Source organism: Sceloporus occidentalis, unplaced genomic scaffold, assembly GCF_023333645.1.
Source record: "Sceloporus occidentalis isolate IW3139 unplaced genomic scaffold, rSceOcc1.0.p SCAF_9, whole genome shotgun sequence".
Classification (NCBI taxonomy): Eukaryota; Metazoa; Chordata; class Lepidosauria; order Squamata; family Phrynosomatidae; genus Sceloporus; species Sceloporus occidentalis.
This window is the reverse complement of record NW_028316989.1, coordinates 528,236-547,630: the sequence shown is the minus strand read 5'-3', so window position 1 is coordinate 547,630 and position 19,395 is coordinate 528,236. Positions and strand designations below refer to the sequence as shown.

Below are 19,395 nucleotides of genomic sequence, written 5' to 3'. Positions count from 1 at the left end.
CGCCGGAACGACCTCTGCTTGGCGGCAGCGGCCCCTGCAGGCGAGGCGGGGAAGAGCAGCCCCTGCTGCCGCCGCAGGAGACAAAGGAAAGGAGGCGGGAGAGGCGCTCGCGCATGCGCAGGAGCCACCGGGGCCTACCCGGGCCTTGGCCGCCTGCCTCGGCCTCTCTCTCTCTCTCTCTCGCGGTCGTCATCGGGGCAGAAAGGCGGAGGAAGAGGAGGCGGCCGGGCTCTCCCTTCCAGCGAGGAGACAAGGGCCAGGCCTCTCTCGGGCGCGAAGGTGAGTAGCCCTCTGCACATGCTCAGAGGACTAGCGCCCTCGGGGCTGAACTCTCCCGAATGGCCGGGGCTCTTGGCTATTTAGCCCCTATTTAGCCCCCGATACGCTTACGGTGCTTAGGAATAGAAACATTCAGGGGAGCTGCCTTGGCCAGATCCGTCGGGAGAGAGGCTGCAAGGTTTGCATACATGCCTCATCACCATCATCATCATCACCATCATCATCATCACCATCATCATCATCACCATCATCATCATGGTGGGCTGTGTTTGTCAATAGCGCAGCACTCAGAAGAGAAGGCGAGACGGAAGGGAGCTGCCAGTGCTCTGGAGACAGAACATCATGCAAAGCGGGAACACAAACCTCCTTCAGCAAAAACATGACATGCCAGTCAAGGGAAGGCTTCCCTGGATGATCATAATAGTAATAACAACAATAGTAGTCACCTAGAGGCATGCTTTGTGGGCTCTGAGTGTTGCCATACAAGTACACTAACACCCAGAATCCTCAGGGCAAGCGGGGCCTCCGTTGGCAACACCCAAAAGCTCCGGAAGCTGCGCTGGCCTTCCTTGCCAACGGCCCAATGAAGGTGCCGCTGCCATTTACTTTGTTGTGTGTTGTCATCCGTGAGAAATAACGTGGCTCTGACGCCACCCGCTCCGTTTCTTCCAGGCACCCAGGATGTGGAGCCATCATCTGCACCAACCTTAGCAGCAAAAGGCGCGGAGCCATGGCTTACCGAGGCAACGAGCGCGACTTCCAGACCTCGGCGCGGAGGATGGGGACCTCTCTGCTTTTCCAGCTGTCAGTCCATGAGAGAGAGCTGGACCTGGTGTTCCTGGACCACAGCTATGCCAAGCCTTGGAGCGCCCACCCGGACGCCAGCAGCGCCCGCCCCACGCGCCTGCTCTTCGTGACGCCTAAGAGACACCAAGACAGCGGCGCCATGTGAGTTCCGCTCCTTTCTCTTCTATGGGCAGGTCACAGAAAGGACCTCTGTTTCTGCATGTGTGACGTTGTTGCATGCTGCCAAGTGGACATGGCCTTTGAAGACCCTACGAAAGATCGATCTCAGGGATCCCTCTTCATCCACTGCCCTGTCCAGGTCTTGCAAACTCCTGGACTGAGCCAATCCATCTGTAGAGCAGTTTCCCTTTGTTTCTACTGCCTCCCGCTTTACCAAGCATTACTGTCTTTTCTAATCAGTCACATTGTCTCATCATACATCCAAAGTAAATCATCCGCATCACTACTAATGAGAGTTGAGGCCGTCTTATTTGTCTTTTTAGTGGTCCATGGTATCCATAGACTTCTCTGGCATCACATTTCACGTGATGTGATCTTTTTTCTGCCACTCTTCTTCACTGTCCGGTTTTCACCTCTTTGCATAGAAGTTAGAAATACCATGATATATAGACCATTCTGATTTTAGTATTCAATGATCTATCTGTACACTTGAGCATCTTATCTAGTTCCTTCATGGTTGCCCTTGCAAGACCTAGCGTTCTTCTGATTTCTTGACTGCAGTCTCTGTTTTGGTTCATGACTGAGCCAAGTTAAAGAAGGTCTTTAACAATTCATTGTCTTCTTCATCCACTGAAGACCCAATGATGAGAGAATGCAACCACAAGGTTGCGAGTTCAAGACCAGCAAAAGGGCCCAAGCTCGACTCAGGCTTGCATCCTTCCGAGGAGGGAGCTAAAATGAGTACCCAGACTGTTGGGGGCAAATTAGCTTACTTGCTAATTAGCTTACTTGCTGTTCACCGCTATGATCTTTGGAATAGCGGTATATAAATAAAAGAAATTATTATTATTATTACGTGCCATTGCATTGTTTGGTCCCTTTGCTCCATGTGAGCACACACATGCATGTGTGTCTTTCAGACTGGGATGAGAGGCAACAGTAGACTAGATCCATGGCCAAGAGTTCTCTTTCTGCTCAGTTTAGTTCGTAGTATGTTGAGTGTGTACCTCTTGACTGTGAACTTTTGTTGTTAAGACATCATTAGCCAGCTGGAACCATGCTGTTCTGTTCTCTGAGACTACACTGTCTTCTTTCAGTGAGGCAGATGTCCCCATTGATGTGGAGACAGTGACACCCACACCTGTGCCACTCTATGACAACCAGAAGGCCCGGACGGTGATGAACGAATGTGAGCGCCACGTGATCTTTGCCCGCACTGATACAGATACCCCACCTCCTCCGGACGACTGGGAGGAGCACATGAACAGGTACTGAATGGGAGAAAGAGTGGGTGGGTGGCAGAAAGCAGTTTGAGGCCTGGTTGCACTCTCTGCTTTTGTGGTGCTGTATTTTTCCCCTTTGCTTTTTGGGTCTGGATGTAATTTGGGAAAGTCTTTTTTTGTACTGCAACTCCCATCTGCCCAGTCAGCACAACCAACAGTCCAGATTGATAGGTGCTGAAGTCCAACAATCTCTGGAGGACCAGGCACAGTTGATTTGCACATTTTTGTGGTTCTGTAGATCAGCTCCAAATTCCAAAATACTTTAGTAGCATATTCAGCAGCCGGACTGGAGTACTCTCACACCAGATCCTGCCTCTTCATGGGTTGGGCTGAGTTGGCTCTGTCATCCACCAAGAGAAGAAGTCCGTGAGCTGCTGCTCCTCCAGCTTGTGTCTTGGTCAGGCAGCTAGTTTCTCTTCCCTCAAGCAAACATATTGCCCAGTTTTTATTGCAACCCCCCCCCAAAAAAACAAAACCTCCAAGCAGAGAGTTAGTAAGTGTAATGTTTGTTTTTCCTCACAGGTCTGGCTGGACAGTGGCCCAGAACAAGCTGTTCAATAAAATCCTCAAGGCCTTACAGTCTGACCGACTGGCCCGGCTGGCTAATGAAGGGGTAAGGACTCATTCCCTTTCCTTTGGCCTGCACCAGCGCACCTGGTAGATGTAGGGCATCTTTACACTCTGCAATAAATGGTGGTCTTCACTGGGATCAGCAAAAAAAAAATCTTTCAGAACAAGAATTAACTGTGCTTAACTGCACTTGTGTGCTTCTGTTTTGTCTTTTCAAGTTAGGAAGGGTTCTACCTCAACATGTGTCTGAGAAGCAGAATTTCTAATTCCAGGCTATATCACCTCAGTCTGAGGTTTGCAAATAGTTTGCTTGGCTGACACCACTTTAAGTCTTTCTCCTTTTGTTTTTGTAAGGCTTGCAATGAGCCGGTGCTCAGAAGGATAGCAGTGGACAAATGTGCCCGGCGGGTCCGTCAGGCTTTGGCAAGCATCAGTTGGGACACCAAACTCATCCAGTGGCTGCATTCAACTCTGGTGGAGACCCTCAGTTTGCCTATGCTGGCTGCTTACCTGGATGCCCTGCAGACCCTTAAGGGGAAGGTGATGAGCATGAAGCGTTTGAAAATGTGTACTGGTAGGGTGTCTGCATACATCCCTGTTTATCCACCATGTTGTTTTGTTGTTGTTGTTGTTGTTGTGTGTTTTCAAGTCATTTCTGACTTATGGAGAACCTTTCATGAGATTTTCTTGTTAAGATTTGTTCAGAGGGGCTTTGCCATCATTGCCTTCTGAGGCTGTGCGGGTGTAACTTGCACAAGTCACCCAGAGGGTTTCCATGGCTGAACAGCAATATGAACCCTGGTCTCCCTCTACACTACACAGCCTCACTATCTACCTTACTATCCTCTTTCTTTGATTTTTTTTTTGTTTTGATGGCCTAGAACAGTAACCTCTCCCATCCTCAGTTTCTGCCCTCCTTTGCCAGTGCAATAAGGAAAGTGATTCCTGCTCTTATCTCCAGTCAGCACTTGGAAATGAAAGGGGACATTCCTAGCATTTTGCCCACCTCATTCTTTCCCCAGTTGAAGCAGGCAGATCAGTAGCTCAGCTGGTAGAGCCCTCTTCAAGGCAGTGTGACTCATTCAGGAGCTGGTGACACCATCCCCCTAATACAAGCAAGTGTGGTCTGGTGGCTCCTGGGGCCATGTTCAAAGGGGTTCCCCAACAGTTTCTCCTCTGGGTTTCAGATTCCCACCCTGATCGACCGGATGCTCTTGTCTTCAACTGCAAAGACTGGAGCAGCTGGGGCTGAGGCTCTGTCCCTCTTGCTGAAGAGACCATGGGATCCCGCTGTGGGCGTACTTTCACATAACAAACCGGTAAGCACATTGTGGACCTCCAAAAAAAAAGGAGAGATATGAGGGGGTTATTTATTTGCTTGCTTTTTTTTAATGCATTGCATTATGTCTGTTCCTGGCTGGAGGCTTGAATCCCAGCTCTAGTTGTTGAATTTAAATACTTGCTCCCTTGAACAGCTGTATTTTGGGACGTTGGTGGTTGAAGGGGCTGGAATGTCTCAAAAGAAGTGACTTACTTGATTCTGTTTTTCAAGAGCAAGTTGCCTGGCTCCCCCCTCATCCTCCTAGCAGCTTCGGGACCCTCCAATTCAATGTTCCCCACTTCACGCCGGCATCGGTTCTGGCAGTCGCAACTCTCTTGCTTGGGAAAGGTTGGTGACATTTTATTGCTCTGCCTATTTTGTGTGTGTGTGGTGTGTCACTTTTATCTTGTTGTTATTGTCATTCTTATTTATGTCCAACTTCCCCTCTCAAGAAAACCCTGGAACTCTTGCTGTCAACTTTGTAATAAGTTGGAGCATGGGGGAATCACTGCTCTTAGAGTTGCCGATCTTCCCTCCTGTTTGTTTTGTAGGTGATCCCAGTTGCTACCCATTTAATGAATAATGGCAGCGGCGTTGGAGTGTTGCAGTGTCTGGAGCACATGATTGGTTCTGTGCGAGGCAAAGTGCACGAGGTACAAACCATGTTTGACTGTGATTGAAACTTCTTCTGGCCTATAAACCTTATTTCTTTTCACCAGTCTAATTTCCTACTTAATTGCTTTTTCTTCCAGATCCACAACCATTTCTCCCACAAACCAGTAATCCTGATTGGCTGGAACACAGGAGCGCTGGTGGCCTGTCACGTATGTTAATTCACTGTCTTGTCCTAGACTTTGTATTACCTTGGCCTGAATCCTGTGGGTAGTCACAATAGAGTAGGCCCGTTGAAACAGTGGGATTTGTGTAATGTACACACCATTCTGCAGTTTGTTCAGGGGGACTGTGCTGGTTGGGACTGCTGTTGGGATTTGGAATTATGAGCGTTGACTCCAAAGTACATCCCAAGAACATGACATGTCCAGGAAAATCTCCCCTGGCCTAAGACTTAAAATGGGTGGGAATCAAGCAATTCTCCATTTGTTCTCAGGCTGCAGCACCCATCTGTCCCAGTGGAGAGGAATGCTGGGAGTTACAATCTGAGAAGATCTGAAATACTACAGGATCCCCACCCTTGACTTAGAGCCTAATCTCCCCACTGCCTGTGGTCCCTTGGCTTCACAGCCAAAATTACTGACCACTTTTATTCAGGACACAGAGTGATCTGCTGTTGTCATTCTTTGGAGATTGTCAAAATAAGGCCCTTTTGTTTTCATGTCTAGGTTTCAGTGATGGAGGATGTCACTGCAGTGGTGTGTCTTGGATTCCCTCTCTTAACAGTGGATGGACCCAGAGGGGTAAGAAATGAGGATGTATAAAGACCCTGGCAGAATGAGAGGTGGTGACCTGATAAATTCAAAGTTCAGAGGGGGGAGAGTTGTTGGTTAAATTCCCCTGCTTTTCATCATTTTAAAATTGTTATGTATTTATTATCTGCACATGATAAAATGATGCACATAACATCAGTCCTGTGCTCCGAGTACTTTACATGTTGAGTGTGTTAGGCAAAAGGGGGAAAATGCAGAAAATGTTTGCCTTGCGCACCACTTGCAGCAGGGCAGATCCTGGCATCTTCTAAGACTTGAAAGAGAATGGCCAGAACCTGATAGGTGGTTTTGTGTGGCAGGATGTTGACGACCCACTTCTAGACATGAAGACTCCAGTTCTCTTTGTGATCGGCCAGAACTCCCTCCAGTGCAACAGCGAAGCAATGGAAGATTTCCGGGAGAAGCTTCGAGCCGAAAACAGCCTCGTGGTGGTCGGAGGAGCGGATGATAATCTCAGGTGCGTATCCAGTCAAGCAAGATGGCGGCAGAGGTCAATGGGTTTTTATTCTATTTAAAACATCAAATCTGGCCACGGTTTATGTCTTTAACTGTTTTTATTATTTTTGATAGTTTAATCACTCTTGGGTGTGTTTTTAATCTGTTCTAAACCACCTTCAGTTCTGAGATGGAAAAAAGTGGGATATTATAATCATAATAACAACAATAATACAACTGCAGTGACAACAGCAACATGAAATAAAAATAATCTTGTCTTGGTGTATTATCTGTAATATCTGCCCTGTAAAAACCCAGGTTTTTGAAGCTCAGTTTAAACTTTGAAAAACATAATCACATACACAAAGCTCCCATACAACCATCAGACCTAGGATGTTGTATTGATGAACTTTCTTTTTAAATAGGATAAGCAAAGCCAAAAAGAAATCAGAAGGCCTGACCCAGAGCATGGTGGACAGGTGCATACAGGTAAATTGTTACTTCTCTGCCCATCCCCCTGAAAAATAAACATCTCCATAGAGTCATGGGACCCTCCTGCCCCTTTTGCTCCTTCTAAAATGAATAGGGAAAAAAAGCCTTTCCAGGAATAAGCAGGAATAGAGGAAGTCTTATTCCTCTAGACTTGTTCCAGCTTCTCAGTATCCTTGCACTGTGGTGCCCCAAAGTGGACATAACTCCCATCCCTTTCTGGGAGTGCTGCTAGGAGCTGCAGCCAACAGCATCTGGAGGGCAGCATGGTTCCCACCCTGGCCTCAGCAGGGTTGGCTGGCTTGAACTAACAGGGCAGAGAAAGTGAAATAGGAAGTTATGGGAAAGTACTAGGATCTCTGGCCTTTGTAAATATTTGAACAGCAAGAAGCTGCTAGTAGCCCAAGCTCTACGAGATGCTTTTGGGAGAGTGCCCTTAAAAGCCTTCTTGCCTCTGTAGGATGAAATTGCTGACTTCCTGACTGGAGTGCTCACCCGGGCAGACAGCCATTCGGGCTCTGATCCCCGCGATCTCGATGCCGAGAAGAAGAAGAAAACCATGCGTGACTCCGCTCGAAGGGACCTGTCCTTCGACATGTCAGAGAGGAGCAGCCGGCCCGTCTCCCCTGCCACCAAAGTCCCCGCTTCACCATCAGGCTCTGAGGTGAGAAGAGGCTGCGGTGAGAGCAGTAGCTTGAGGTGAAGGGGTTTGGTAGCTCCCAGGTCAGTGGGGATTTGGCTTGACTCCAGGCTTTGCCTGCCTTTAAAGGAGTTTTCCAAGGCCCCAACCCAAAGAGTTCCTTTATGACCTGGAATGGATTTGTTGCCCTGCTGATATGGGAGCCACCACTTGCATTGGAATATGGAACACATGCCAGCTGCCTGCTATATCTGGAAGTTTCCAGGCCCATGAGATGCAAAACCTCAAGAATTACTAAACATTTTCCTTGCAACATGAGTCTAATAAATAGTTTGGGACTTTCCATCCCTTGGCTAGGACCTCTCCAGTGTCTCCAGTAGTCCGACGTCCAGTCCAAAGGCTAAAATGGCCACTGTGTCATCCGTACAGAAGTCCAGCCAGATTGGCACTGGCCAGCTGCTGAAGAGGCCTGTGCAGCGGACAGAAGCAGCACCAACACACAAACAGACTCAAGGTAACTTGCTCTGTCAGTCCCTCTTTCCTGACACTGACAAGGCTCCTTGCTTTCCAAGCATGCTTACAGACAGAGTCAGGGGACAAGCACAGGTCTTGCTAAATGGGTCCAAACTCCTTTCCTCCTTGATTTCAACAGGACAGCTGTCAGAATGTCTGAAAGCCTTTGGTGACATGTGCAGGTGCCCTTGCAAATATGCCCATCTATGTACCGTTTTTGGTCAACAAAATGCCCAACATACTACCTACATGTGTTCAGGCTGAACATCTCCCTGCATACACATCTACTTAGTGGATGGAGGGGAGATGTCCAGGCAGCAGCTGGCTATGTTCCTGCAGCTGGAAGGAAAAGGATCATCTTGGCCAACCTCTGGAGGTCCAAAAGAATGCCTGCTTCTTCATGCATCAGGCTGTAGGAACACAACCAGGCTGGATCTGGCTGTACCCCATCTCTTCCCGTCCTCCCACAACCAAATGGCCATGGGAGAGAGGGCACTCAGCTACATGCACCTGGGATGGCTGTGCAAGATGTAGAAAGGATGCATAGCTATGCCTGCTGGGGCCTAGTGCTAGCAGGACCTGACCTATTGACATATCTCACCCAGGGCCCATGGGCTGGTGGGGTGGCTGGGGATTTCTCTAATAACACCTGCCTCACTGGGCTTTGGAGGCTTCTGTGTAGCAACTTTGGCTTTTCCTTCTGCTTTCTGGCTGGTGACGGTGTCCTTTCTAGGCTTCTATAAGATACATTTGTGCCCCCCTTCCCCCAATCAGTTGACTGGATTTGAGAGTATCTTTTTATCAAAGTCTGTAGGATTGACTTGTACATTGAAAGGTTCAGTAAAGCTATAGAAGGTCTATCTCAGAAAGGAGCGATAGGGAGATACCACTTATGCCTTTGATCTTGTTTCGTTTTGCCCTCCTTCATGGTTTGGCCTGTGATACAGACAGAGGTAGGTCCAAGCAAACAGTATGTCTGCTGGATTTCCATCATTTGGATATGGACAGAATGTGAAATGTGGCTCTTCTGAGCCACCCCAGAAGCCCGGGACAGATTCTGGGAAGGAGCCTGGGTGGAGTTTGGGTGTCTTTGCCCTGGACTTCCTGAGGCCTTTTGCAGCTCAGCAAGTCTGTCAGCACCCAGTAGCACCACACCTGCTGCTGTTCTGCTTGGGAGCCCAGACCCTTTTCCCCTTCGCATCCTCTGTCCCAAGGATTATGCAGTGATGGCTGTCCAAAGCGACAGATCAGGTTCAGCTTCTCCCATTCATCCTTCCAGCCTGGGCCTTTCTTTGCTTTGTGGCTGCAAGGGAGTGGTGTGCCATGGGAGGACTTGACTTGCAGCCCACAGAGGGGCTTGGTAATGGAGTAGGGCATTGTTGTTACAGAATTGGAACTGGTTCAGAGGGGAGAGGGACAAAGGGGGCACAGCTCAGTGGCTGTGCCCTCTGCCATAGGACAGGGACAGGGGGCCTTCAGGTGTCCTCAGTCTGGTTGCTTCAGGCTGCCTTAGCTGTTGCTTGACCTGTTTGGAGGTAGCCTCACTCTGCATAGCACAGCTAAGAATTACTAGACAAGACTGGCTCAGCTATGTATTTGGGGTACAATTTTGTTCACATCCTGTGTTGCCTGAGCTCACAGCGGACAAACTGTCAATGTGTAAGTATGGTAAGCCTTAATGCTTTCCATTCCAGTGATTGCACAACTTCAGTACAGAAAGGAGATGATCCTGGCAATTAGCAAGTACAGGTTTTTTGCCATGGGTTAGCTCCTCCTGATGACTCCAGAAGACAAGACCATATCCTAATGGATCTGATTATACCTTTTCTGCAAGAGAGAGCAACTCCCCCCAGTTTCAGGCTAAATAAGCTCCATCAGTATATATGTATTTACCAGAAGGTATTCTCACATTCATTTGAATATGACTCTACCTTCAGGAGCAGAGGGATAAACCCATGCTAGACTACCCTATAATCACTGCAGAAAGAGAAGCATCACAGGAATTCCTGCTCTCCTGTTCCATACCCTGATCTGAGATCTAGACAGAAATACACCAGCCGCCACCACCCCGACCCTGCCTTCAGAATAACAGCAGTGCATGTTAACTTCCAAATGCAGCTCTCCTCTTTTGTTCCTGTGACAGTATAATCTAGCAGGGACGTGAAATAAGTGCAGAACGCAGAGCCCATGTGTGGCAAAGGCTGGCTTTCCTCTTTAGCCTTTGATCTCTGGAGGAAGCAGAGTCCATGATGTTCTGGTGCGCTTTCTGCTGCGTGACTGAATGGCAGGAAGGGAGAAGGACAGATTCTGTGTTCTTCCAGATAACCAGCTGGGACCTCTTGCTGGCTAAATAATGTTGCCTAAATTTGTTTCCAGAGTTTGACAGTTATCCCAACCACCTTTTAAAGTCTTTCTGTTAGTACTTAACCCTTCTTGAGAGATGGTTGAGATTACAGTGACTTTTCAGTTTGACACAGAGAGAGTAGCTCAGAAGGCCCATAGATTATTTCCCCAACAGTGATGGCTGATGTGTCTTGCAGTCCTTTGTGCTGACTTTGTGTCTCTGGCCAGGGCAGAGCTGGGAAGTCCTGGGGAGGGCCTGGGAGTCCTGGGAGGAGTGGTGATCTGCATGCCATTTCTCTTGGACCAGTGGGTCGGTCAGCCAGCAGCAAAGGTTTTCTTTTCTCTTCCGGTGGGTAGGCAGCAGAAGCCCCTCACCTAACCCTCATGCATGAGCTGTGATGCTGTAACTCTCTCTGATTCATTTCAGCTCAGTTTGCTGCATTTCTGAAACAAAACATGCTGGCGAGGAAATCTCTTCCTCCTGGCACTTCTTCCTGCCTCTTTGGTGAGTATCTCCTCACTTTCTGCCTCTGCCGCCTCTCTTCCTATTCCTCCATCACTCTCCTTCCCGCATCCATCCATCCATCCACCCACCCACCTACCCACCCCCTTTGCACTGCTCTGGTGGTGGCAATCAGAAGTTTGTTTCTTGGTGCTCTGTGGACTTTCACCAGAGCCAGCGGAAAGGAGCTCTACATGGGCAGGCTTAGAGCATGACTCCCACCCCAACCCCCTTACCCAACCCAGTAAATGTTTGCTGGGTTTCTCTTAAAATCCCATCAGGCTCAGAGCAGTAATGGGCCTGATGATCTGTTCCTTCTGAACCTACCTGTGGCCAGCATGGCTTTTATCCCTCCCTCTGGTGCAAATGGAACATGTGAAGTTGCAAAGACAGAGCTTAGTGGTGGGCTCACCCCGTTTTAATTAACTGGAACTTGCTTGACAAATCAAGATCGTCAGTTGCCTTCCTGTCTTCCTCAGAGGTGTGCTGCTGTAATAGCATCTTCATTCTCCTTGAGAAAAGAATCTGTGCAGCTCAGCCAGAGAGCTCTTAAGCCTCATTGAACTAAGACCCCAGAATACAACAGGAAACAGCCAGAGCAATGAAAGTGGAATAGAAGCACTATAAGAGTGTAGTGCGGTAATCTCCTTAGACGTAAAGGAGTGTGTGTTCCAAGTTTCTAAAACGACACTTTTAAAAGAGAGTCACTCCCTAGTCAGGGCAACCTACAAATTGGCCTTTGTTCTCTCTCAGGTAATCTGTTTAGAAGCTGCACGAAACAACAGCATTAGGTGCAGTCTTCTCTGAGCATCTTATAGACAGCTCAGTCTCAGCTTGTACACTATAAGAGTGTAGTGTGGTAATCTACTCCGTGTTCTGGCAGAAAGACTAAAAGACAATGAATACCTAGCTAGCATACTCTGTGCTTGGAAGAGAAAAAGGTGGTGGTTGTCAGCAGACACAGTCTGACTAGTCAGGCTTACTTGTGCACAGCAGTCAGGCTGAAATGGGCAAGATTTAATTCCAAGGTTTCTAATTTTAAGAAATGTTTGAATTTGCACTATTATGTATGAGTGGCTTTACTGTAAGTTAATGACAAGTAAATAGGCTTTGTGTTTTAAAATGTAGTCCGCAATGCTTATGGATGCAGTTTGCCAAGTCTATCCTTACCTTGTTCTGCTGCCCACTTCCTGCAAATGCCCCTCTCCCTCTGTCTGTTCCCATATTCCACTACTCCACTGTTAGAGAAGGGCCCTTAGTTTGTTTTTCATGCCAGCGATTTGCCAGTGAAGTTCAGCCAGAGGGGCTGCAGGGGCAGATAGGAAGGGTCCTTGTTTACAAAGGGCCACTGTTTGTACAGCATGGCATAAAGGAAGAGGCAAAGAGGCCCATGGGCACATGCCCAGGTTTGTCTTCCCTGTGCCACTCCCCTGTGCCATTGTGTCTGCCCTGTGCCATTTCAAGCAAGTTGCCTTGTGTATCATTTGGTTCCAGTGGCTTCAGAGCCGCCACAGCGTCAGCCGCCACCGCCAGACGCAGGGGAGAAAGAAGAGCCGCTCCAGGTGCAGCTGAAGAGGCACCAGCCCGCCAGCCCAACCCACGGTGGCAAATCTGCCAAGCGAGCCAAAATCAAGGTGACCATCGTCTCCCATGGGGAAGCTGCCAGCACTGGGAACGGGGCCTCACCAGATGTGCCGCCAGAAAGTGAGTCCTGGGGAAACAGGAGCCAGCTCAGGGCTTAGGACTTACTTTTCAAACGTTGATCATTCCTGTTACTCACTCCAGTGTTTGAACAATAACTCTTTCCTGGGTGCAGGGAGTAACTCATTCCTCATTACATTGAGTTGTTGGGCTACTCATTACTTTTATGTTACTTTCCATTGATTTTATGGAAGAGGATTGATAAGAGAATTAGCTGAACAAATGCCTGTCCATCCACCTCTAAAAATGCCCTTTAAAAGGAATATTTTAAAATAACTGAAAATGTTATTTCCTTCACCAGCAAAATGGCTTCACTGGCTCATTTCACAGTTGTTGGGCTGTGACTTCTTTACACCTTAGTTCACATACACACAAATACACACACCGATGCACCCAACTTCCTGGCTGTGGTGGGCCAGAGAGAAAAAGGAAGACTAGGGTGGCTGGGTGCCACATGTCATGTTCCAGCAAAGGGAGTCACCGGCAACTCTGGTGGGTTAATAGTGTGATCTTGTGGCTGGGCACCAAAATCCTGTGCACACTCTGCCAGCCAGGATTCAAGCAGTTGTCTCAGTTCCAAAGAATAACTAGATGGTTTATTTCATGAGTGCCCTGGATGCAGTATCTAAACCTTTGCTGGACATGAACTAGCTAAGGCAGTGCTTGAGGTAGGAGCCAGCGTGGGCTATTGATTGCACCGTTCTGCAAAAAGCCCCTTATGCAGAACAGGACTGAATGAATATCCCTTTGAGTGCCTTGAGACACAAGAGACTTCCAAAGCTGTCAAATATTATACTTATATAAAGCTTCTATACACCTCCCTTTGGTTAATTCAAGAGTAGATTATCTTTTTACTCCAAATCTAAACTAATCCGTATTCGCTCGCAAGCATAAATTTATCAGCTTTGAAAGTCTCTGTTTTTATTATATTTTTAATTATCCAAACTTTATTTCTTTTCACAGAAAATAATGAAATACAGAAGTAAACTTGAACCAAACAAGAATTACCATTTGTGGACAGGTGGAATATGCAAGATAAATTTTCATTTGTATCCAAAAGAAAAGCAAAACCTCCAATAAAAACATAATTTTTAACTTGCTTCTGTTGCTGTGTATTTTATGAAGGCTTTAGGAGGCTAAGACAGATTAAGACGCACCCTGCTATGAACGATTGGCTGATAAAAAGAGATAGTAAGTCCTAGGGAGGTAGAGTGGAAAGAGAAGACAGAAGTAGTTTAAATGGAGCCTGGCTTTCCTGTGCTTTGAAGACAGACCCCCTTAACCATCACGAAGCACTCCAGAGTCTTATCCCTTGTGTTGCTCTCAAAACCTACCTGCTGAGTGAGTTTCATACTGTCATATTTCTTGCATCTTTCACAGCAGAGTCAGCTCAGGGATGGGTTGGAAGTTGCTACTCAGTCTTTCTCCAGTCCTTCAGGCATACTGCTAGAGAGAGTGACTTTTAGACATGTCTGGCAGAGCTACATCTCACTCCATCTTTTATTTTGCAGTGGCTGTGGGAAAGCCTCTTGCCGTGACCCTGGGACAGAGCGCAACAAGTGCAAAAGAGACAACAGGACTGCTGGCCACTTCCAAGTGAGTCTCCTCGAATCTCTGGTGCTGTGTTCTAGACCAAGTGAGTGGGCTGAGCCCTTGCCCTGTGTTCAGTTCCAGACTTCCCCAAGACTTGGTTCATTGCCACTGATACAATGTGGAGATATGGGCTACAATCACATCCTGAGTTTTAAATAGTGCCGTTTTGCTTTTTAATCAATTTAGTTACCTTATATGTTTGCCACATCTCTATGGCTTCAGTTTCTTCTTGTTGTCGGGTGCCTTCAAGTTGTTTCCAACTTATGGCGACCCTAAGGTTTGGGGTTTGCTTGGCAAATTCCTTCAGAGAGGGGTTTCCCATTGTCGTCCTCTGAGGCTGAGAGAATGTGACTTCCCCAAAGTGAGTTTACCTGGCCAAGCTGGGACTTGAACCCTGGTCTTCAGAGTCCTAGTCCAACATTCAAACCGCTACAGCACCCTGGCTTCAATACTGGAGGTAGATTTTAGAAATATGTTTGTTTTCGTATCTGTCTTGGTATGATGGTCATGCTAAATGAACTCAGTGATTTTATGTTTGCCACGGCCCTTTGGTTTCAGTACCAGAGATAACATTTCTGAGAAGCAATACCATCAGTATGCTTTGATGCCGGTCTTGTTTGTTGGTATGTTTTTGCATTTGATATGCTCACAGTGAAATTTGGCTTTAACCCAAACAAGAATTGTCTTGATGAAGGAGTTCCAGCCCACAAGCTTAGAAGAATAGCAATGCATTTGGATGCCTTTAAAAGAGAACTAGAGCCATTCTCCATGCATGTGTTTATCTGCAGCTGTGAAACACCATAGTTAGTCACCTCCCTATCCAGACCCTATATGGAGGCTCTCCATTTCCTTGTTCTTCTTGCCCTCTGCTTGCAGGCCAGGTTCTTCAGCAGAGAGTCCTGCTGTCAGCCCAGTCCCCTCGGCCACGCTCCCTAGCAGCACCGTCTCCAGCGCTTTCCATTCTCTGCAGAACAGACTGGTGGCCAACAGTTCCCACTGCCTCCCGGCCCAGCCCAGCAATGCCCTCCAAGGTAACAGCTGACGGTGTCTCCCCTGCCCTAAAAGCAGCACCCAGACTCACAGTGTGGCCTCTGGTTTAGAGCTTGCCATTCCTCCAGACCCTGCATGTTTTGCCATTGTGGCAGAGTGACAACAGTTCCAATTCTATTGGTTTAGTTTTTATTATTATTATATGTCTATTTGGGGTGGCTCTTTGCCTAGGATGGTCTGAATACAAACATGTACTTTCATGGCTGACAGGATGGCTGCTGCAGATAGCAACAGAGTTGCATTTCTAAGGAAAAGCCCAAAGCCGCCAGCCCAGCCCTTCTCCCTTGATTCTCCTTGGTTTCTCCTCAGGGGCAGCCTCAGCCAGCAGCCTCCTGCAGGGCTTGAGCTTCAGCTTGCAGGACATCAGCCCAAAGCCAGCGGCAGCCCTTCCAGCAAGCATCGCCACTGCAGGGCCCCTGGGGCAGGTAAGCAGCAAGACCTGCAGGTGGGACAGAGCAGGCAGGAAGGGGTCCAAGCAAAAACTGGACAGCAGCCTCGGCCCTCCACTGGTTCCCCTCTGAGCCCAGCAAAGGGGCTGGGGCAACCGTTCACCTTCTACTCCCTGCAAGCCTCTTTTAGGTTTCCCTTTGTTTACTTCAGGGGCTGCATTTGTCTCCTGGACCCCCATTTTTATGGCCCATAAAACACCCCCCATTTTTAAACTGGCATCATTTCTGGTCATCTTTTTACCCCAAAACATGCAGAAAGCAACCAAAACACATGAAAACACTTCCATATCCATTAGTACCCTTCAGATCCAGTACTACTCCCAAATACTTCCATCTTATCATTCCATTGGAGGGTTTCATCCGTGCCTTTTCCACGCATCCCTGCATTGCATCTCAGTTTGGGAGAAGTTATAGAAAGGTTTCAAGGCTTGACATGAGCAGACCCAATGGGCCTTTTTCTTGAGATCCTTCTTGAGGGTGCCTTTAAAAGGATGGGGAGGGAGAGAAGGAGCCCAGTGAGGGATAGTACCCTTGCCTTGTCACGGCTGCCTGCTTCCCTTCTCATAGACCTCAGGCCTGAAGACCTCCACGCCACTGCAGAACCTGGGCACCATCACGACCAGTACTGGCACCATTGTCCGTACCATCCCAGTCGCCACAACCCTTGGCACCTCAGCCAGCGGGAAGCCCACCACGATCCACCAGCTCCTCACCAACGGAGGGCTGGCCAAGCTTGCAAGCAGCCTCCCTGGCTTGGCTCACATCTCTGGCCAAGGGTCAGGTAAGCGTCTGGCTGCAGGGGCACAGCAGGGAACAAGTCTGTCCCACAGGAACTTAGGTCACTTTCCCTTGAACTCATGTAGTGCAACTTTTAGTTTCCTTGGTGGGCAAAGTATTTTTCCATTCAGAAGCTTGAAACCACCAAGGAAAGCAAAATTCTGCAGTTGAACTAATGTTAGAGCTCTTAGCAAGTCTCTCCTTTCATGCCTCCAGTGGTACAGTGACATTGCTGAAAGCGACCACAGTGGTATAGTAGCAGAAGTGCTAGAATGGGGAGACCACATCCACATTCAGATGGAGAAACTCACAGGGCTAGTCTTACATTCTCAGTCTGCTTGACCTGCTTAATGGTCCTGTTCAGATAAAAATGGCCTAACCCTCTTTGTACCATCCTGAGCTTCTTAAAGATCAAGTGAGATGTAAGGGCAGTGGGGGGGTGGTGGTTTAAAAGCCAACCAATGTGAGTTTGTGCCCTTCACCAGTTTGCCTTGGCTGGAGCTTCACAATAGTGCTGCCAGGCTCTAACCTACATGCATCTAGAAGGGCAGCTTGTTAACATGACTGCAGCATCACCATTGTGGCCGTTGATTCGTTGCTGAAAGGTTTGCTCTATGGGACTCGTGACTCTTCCTCCCTTGCTCTCTGCCAGGTCTAAAAGCCCCGACTACCATCACAGTGACCCTTCGAGGCCAAGGCAACCGCGTCACCAGCCTCAGCCAGGCAGCCATGGGAGCCATCCAGCCTCAGCTGGAAGAGCAGCAGCAGCAACAACTGCTGCTCCCTCCTCCGCAGCCGCCCCAGGTAATGCCGGATGCTGGGCTTTCAGGTGAGGCATCAGAGGAACAGGCGCTGAACTAAGCTTTCCAAGACAGGGATTGAGCCCTTTGCCTTCTAGTCATTTGTACCTGTTTCCACCAAGCTTTGGGCTGCCATGTCAGCATTTGACATTATTTGGATGCCCCAAAATCCACTTACTGGTAGATGGTTCTGGCAGGATTTTATTTTGGGAGTCTCCTGTGCCCCTTAGTGTTATAACAAGGAATATTTCTGTTCTGCCTCTTCCCCCACCTGAACAGTGCCATCCTTAATAATAATGGAAGCAAAAAAGGAAGGTGCTTTGCACACCCGAGAATACATCTTTATACGAGCCTAGTATTCTAGAGTGTCATCCAGGGATACGAACATGAGTCTGTGTGCCAACTATCAGAGACATCTTTATGCAAGCCATGTCCCAAGGACCCTTTAAGGTCACCTTGATGGAGGGCTTGTGTTTGGGCCATATCACAAGTGCAGAATGTCCCAAAATACCTGTTTTTATTCTTTACAGCCTCCATTAAGGGCTTCATCTTCCTCCAGGTTGCTCTGTTGTTCCCAGCTGCAATTCTGTGTTGCAACCTCTTTCCAAATGTGTTGATTGTTTAAAAAAAAACACCTTTTATACCTCTAATTCCATGCTTTTGAAGGACATCTTTTTCCATTACCTGGTGAAAAATGTTGTTTTCATCTCCCTCTCACCCCCCCCCTTTTTTTTCAGGTTGCAGATAGTTTATCTGGGAACTTGACCAGCCCAGCTTCAAGCTCTGCTCCTTCTGGCAAGCTGTTGCCTCAGATGGAACTTGGCAAAGTCCACTCTGCTCCAGAGGCTCCTTCTGCAGACTCTGCATCTCAGCCGGTTGTGGTGGCAGGTGAGGAATAGTGCCGTTCCTTGAGCTTAAGCCCCGCATAAGGGGCATGTTGTAGGTGCTAGGTCAGTGATTTTGACACTTTTCCTTCTGGAAATTTCATAGGCAAGTGGTTGTTGCTAATACAGGGATGGGAATCATGAGGGCCTCCAGAGGCTGTTGGACTGCAGTTTCCAGCATTCCGCACCATTGGCTTTGCCGTTTATTGCAGTCCACATCTGGAAAGCCCTGTGATTGCTACCATTACTGGAGGTTGGATTGGCCTAATTTGAAAATTGCTGACAGCGGTCAACCTGAGATTAAGACCACATAGTTCAAGCCCTGCATTTCCCTTTAAAGTTTGTTAATGGGATGTCATCAGTATGAGGCCAGAGGGATAACAGCAGCCAGGGGCAGTTGAAGCATTTAGGCACGATCTGAGACCTCTCTTGTCCTCCTTATTCAGCAACCACTTCGAGCCCCATGAAGACCCTCTATGTGATGTCAGACGCCAAACTGTCTGCGCTTACCAAGTCGGTCATGGCTGAAGCCGCTTCCAGCCCCCTGAAGCCCACTGCCCTTCAAACCGCTGTCACCTCTTCTTCCTCCTCCCCTATTGGAGCTGTGACCTTTGCCCCCTCAACCCTGGCCAGCACTCCCTGCAGCCTGGGGCATTCCAAAGTGGGGCCCGTCTTGCAGACCACGTCCAAGACAGTGATCCTGACATCTACACTGGCGGCCATGAAGGGGGACCGAGCCTTGGGACCAAGGGGGGAGAAGGTTATGCTGACCAAAGGCCACCATGCGCTTGGGCCTGCGGAAGCCCTGGGCAGGGTGCCATCCGTCATGGACGATGGCAGCAACACCATCCTCCATACCAGGGAGAGCCTCACCAACAGACACTTGCTTCCGCAAGGCATGCTGCCTGCTGCTGCAACTGGCACCACCCTCATTGCGCTGGGAGGCAACCTGGCCAGCTCCTCCATCATCGCCACAGCTGGGCCTGCTCTCAGCCAGCAGCCATAGTAACCCTGCCCACCCACCCCCCAAAAATATGAAGATTCACTGTCTTTGCTATGGAAGATGAAGCTGGGAAGTGAAAGGTGTTGCTCCCCATGATAAGGACTCCTCAGTTGTTTTCTCACTTTTAATAAACTTGTCTTTTTGTGTATTCCTTGTTTCTCTTAATCATTCGCATAAAGGGAGCGGGAGGCACAATATGTCTGCAACCATTTCTGTGTACAGTAAGGTGGAAGGAAGACTGTTCAGAGGCAGGGAGAATGAAGTCTGGTACAGATGTCTTGTGCATCAGTAGTTATGGATCGGTCATCTGCTGGAACGAGATCATGGCTGCAGAATTCTCTCTACTATGCTA

The 19,395-nt window shown here is 48.4% G+C and overlaps 1 protein-coding gene across 4 annotated transcripts; it reads left to right on the top strand.

Annotated features, from left to right (window-relative positions):
• Positions 1-121: 121 nt before the first annotated feature.
• On the top strand, positions 122-19,191 carry KANSL3 (KAT8 regulatory NSL complex subunit 3). 4 transcript variants are annotated; one of them, XM_089538507.1, is made up of 23 exons: positions 122-279; positions 952-1,227; positions 2,343-2,513; positions 3,051-3,141; positions 3,453-3,638; positions 4,286-4,417; positions 4,651-4,767; positions 4,971-5,072; positions 5,172-5,243; positions 5,760-5,834; positions 6,164-6,321; positions 6,725-6,788; positions 7,249-7,452; positions 7,786-7,942; positions 10,712-10,789; positions 12,281-12,490; positions 13,999-14,083; positions 14,957-15,111; positions 15,440-15,555; positions 16,147-16,360; positions 17,009-17,160; positions 17,894-18,044; positions 18,487-19,191. In XM_089538507.1, the coding sequence occupies exons 2-23, from the start codon at positions 1,010-1,012 to the stop codon at positions 19,044-19,046; spliced, it is 3,468 nt and encodes a 1,155-aa protein (XP_089394633.1). In that variant the 5' UTR covers positions 122-279; positions 952-1,009; the 3' UTR covers positions 19,047-19,191. The 4 variants fall into 4 exon arrangements, with proteins under 4 accessions (XP_089394633.1, XP_089394634.1, XP_089394631.1 ...); XM_089538505.1 differs by having other exon boundaries at positions 200-279; positions 7,858-7,942; XM_089538508.1 differs by lacking the exon at positions 952-1,227 and having other exon boundaries at positions 123-279.
• Positions 19,192-19,395: the final 204 nt, after the last annotated feature.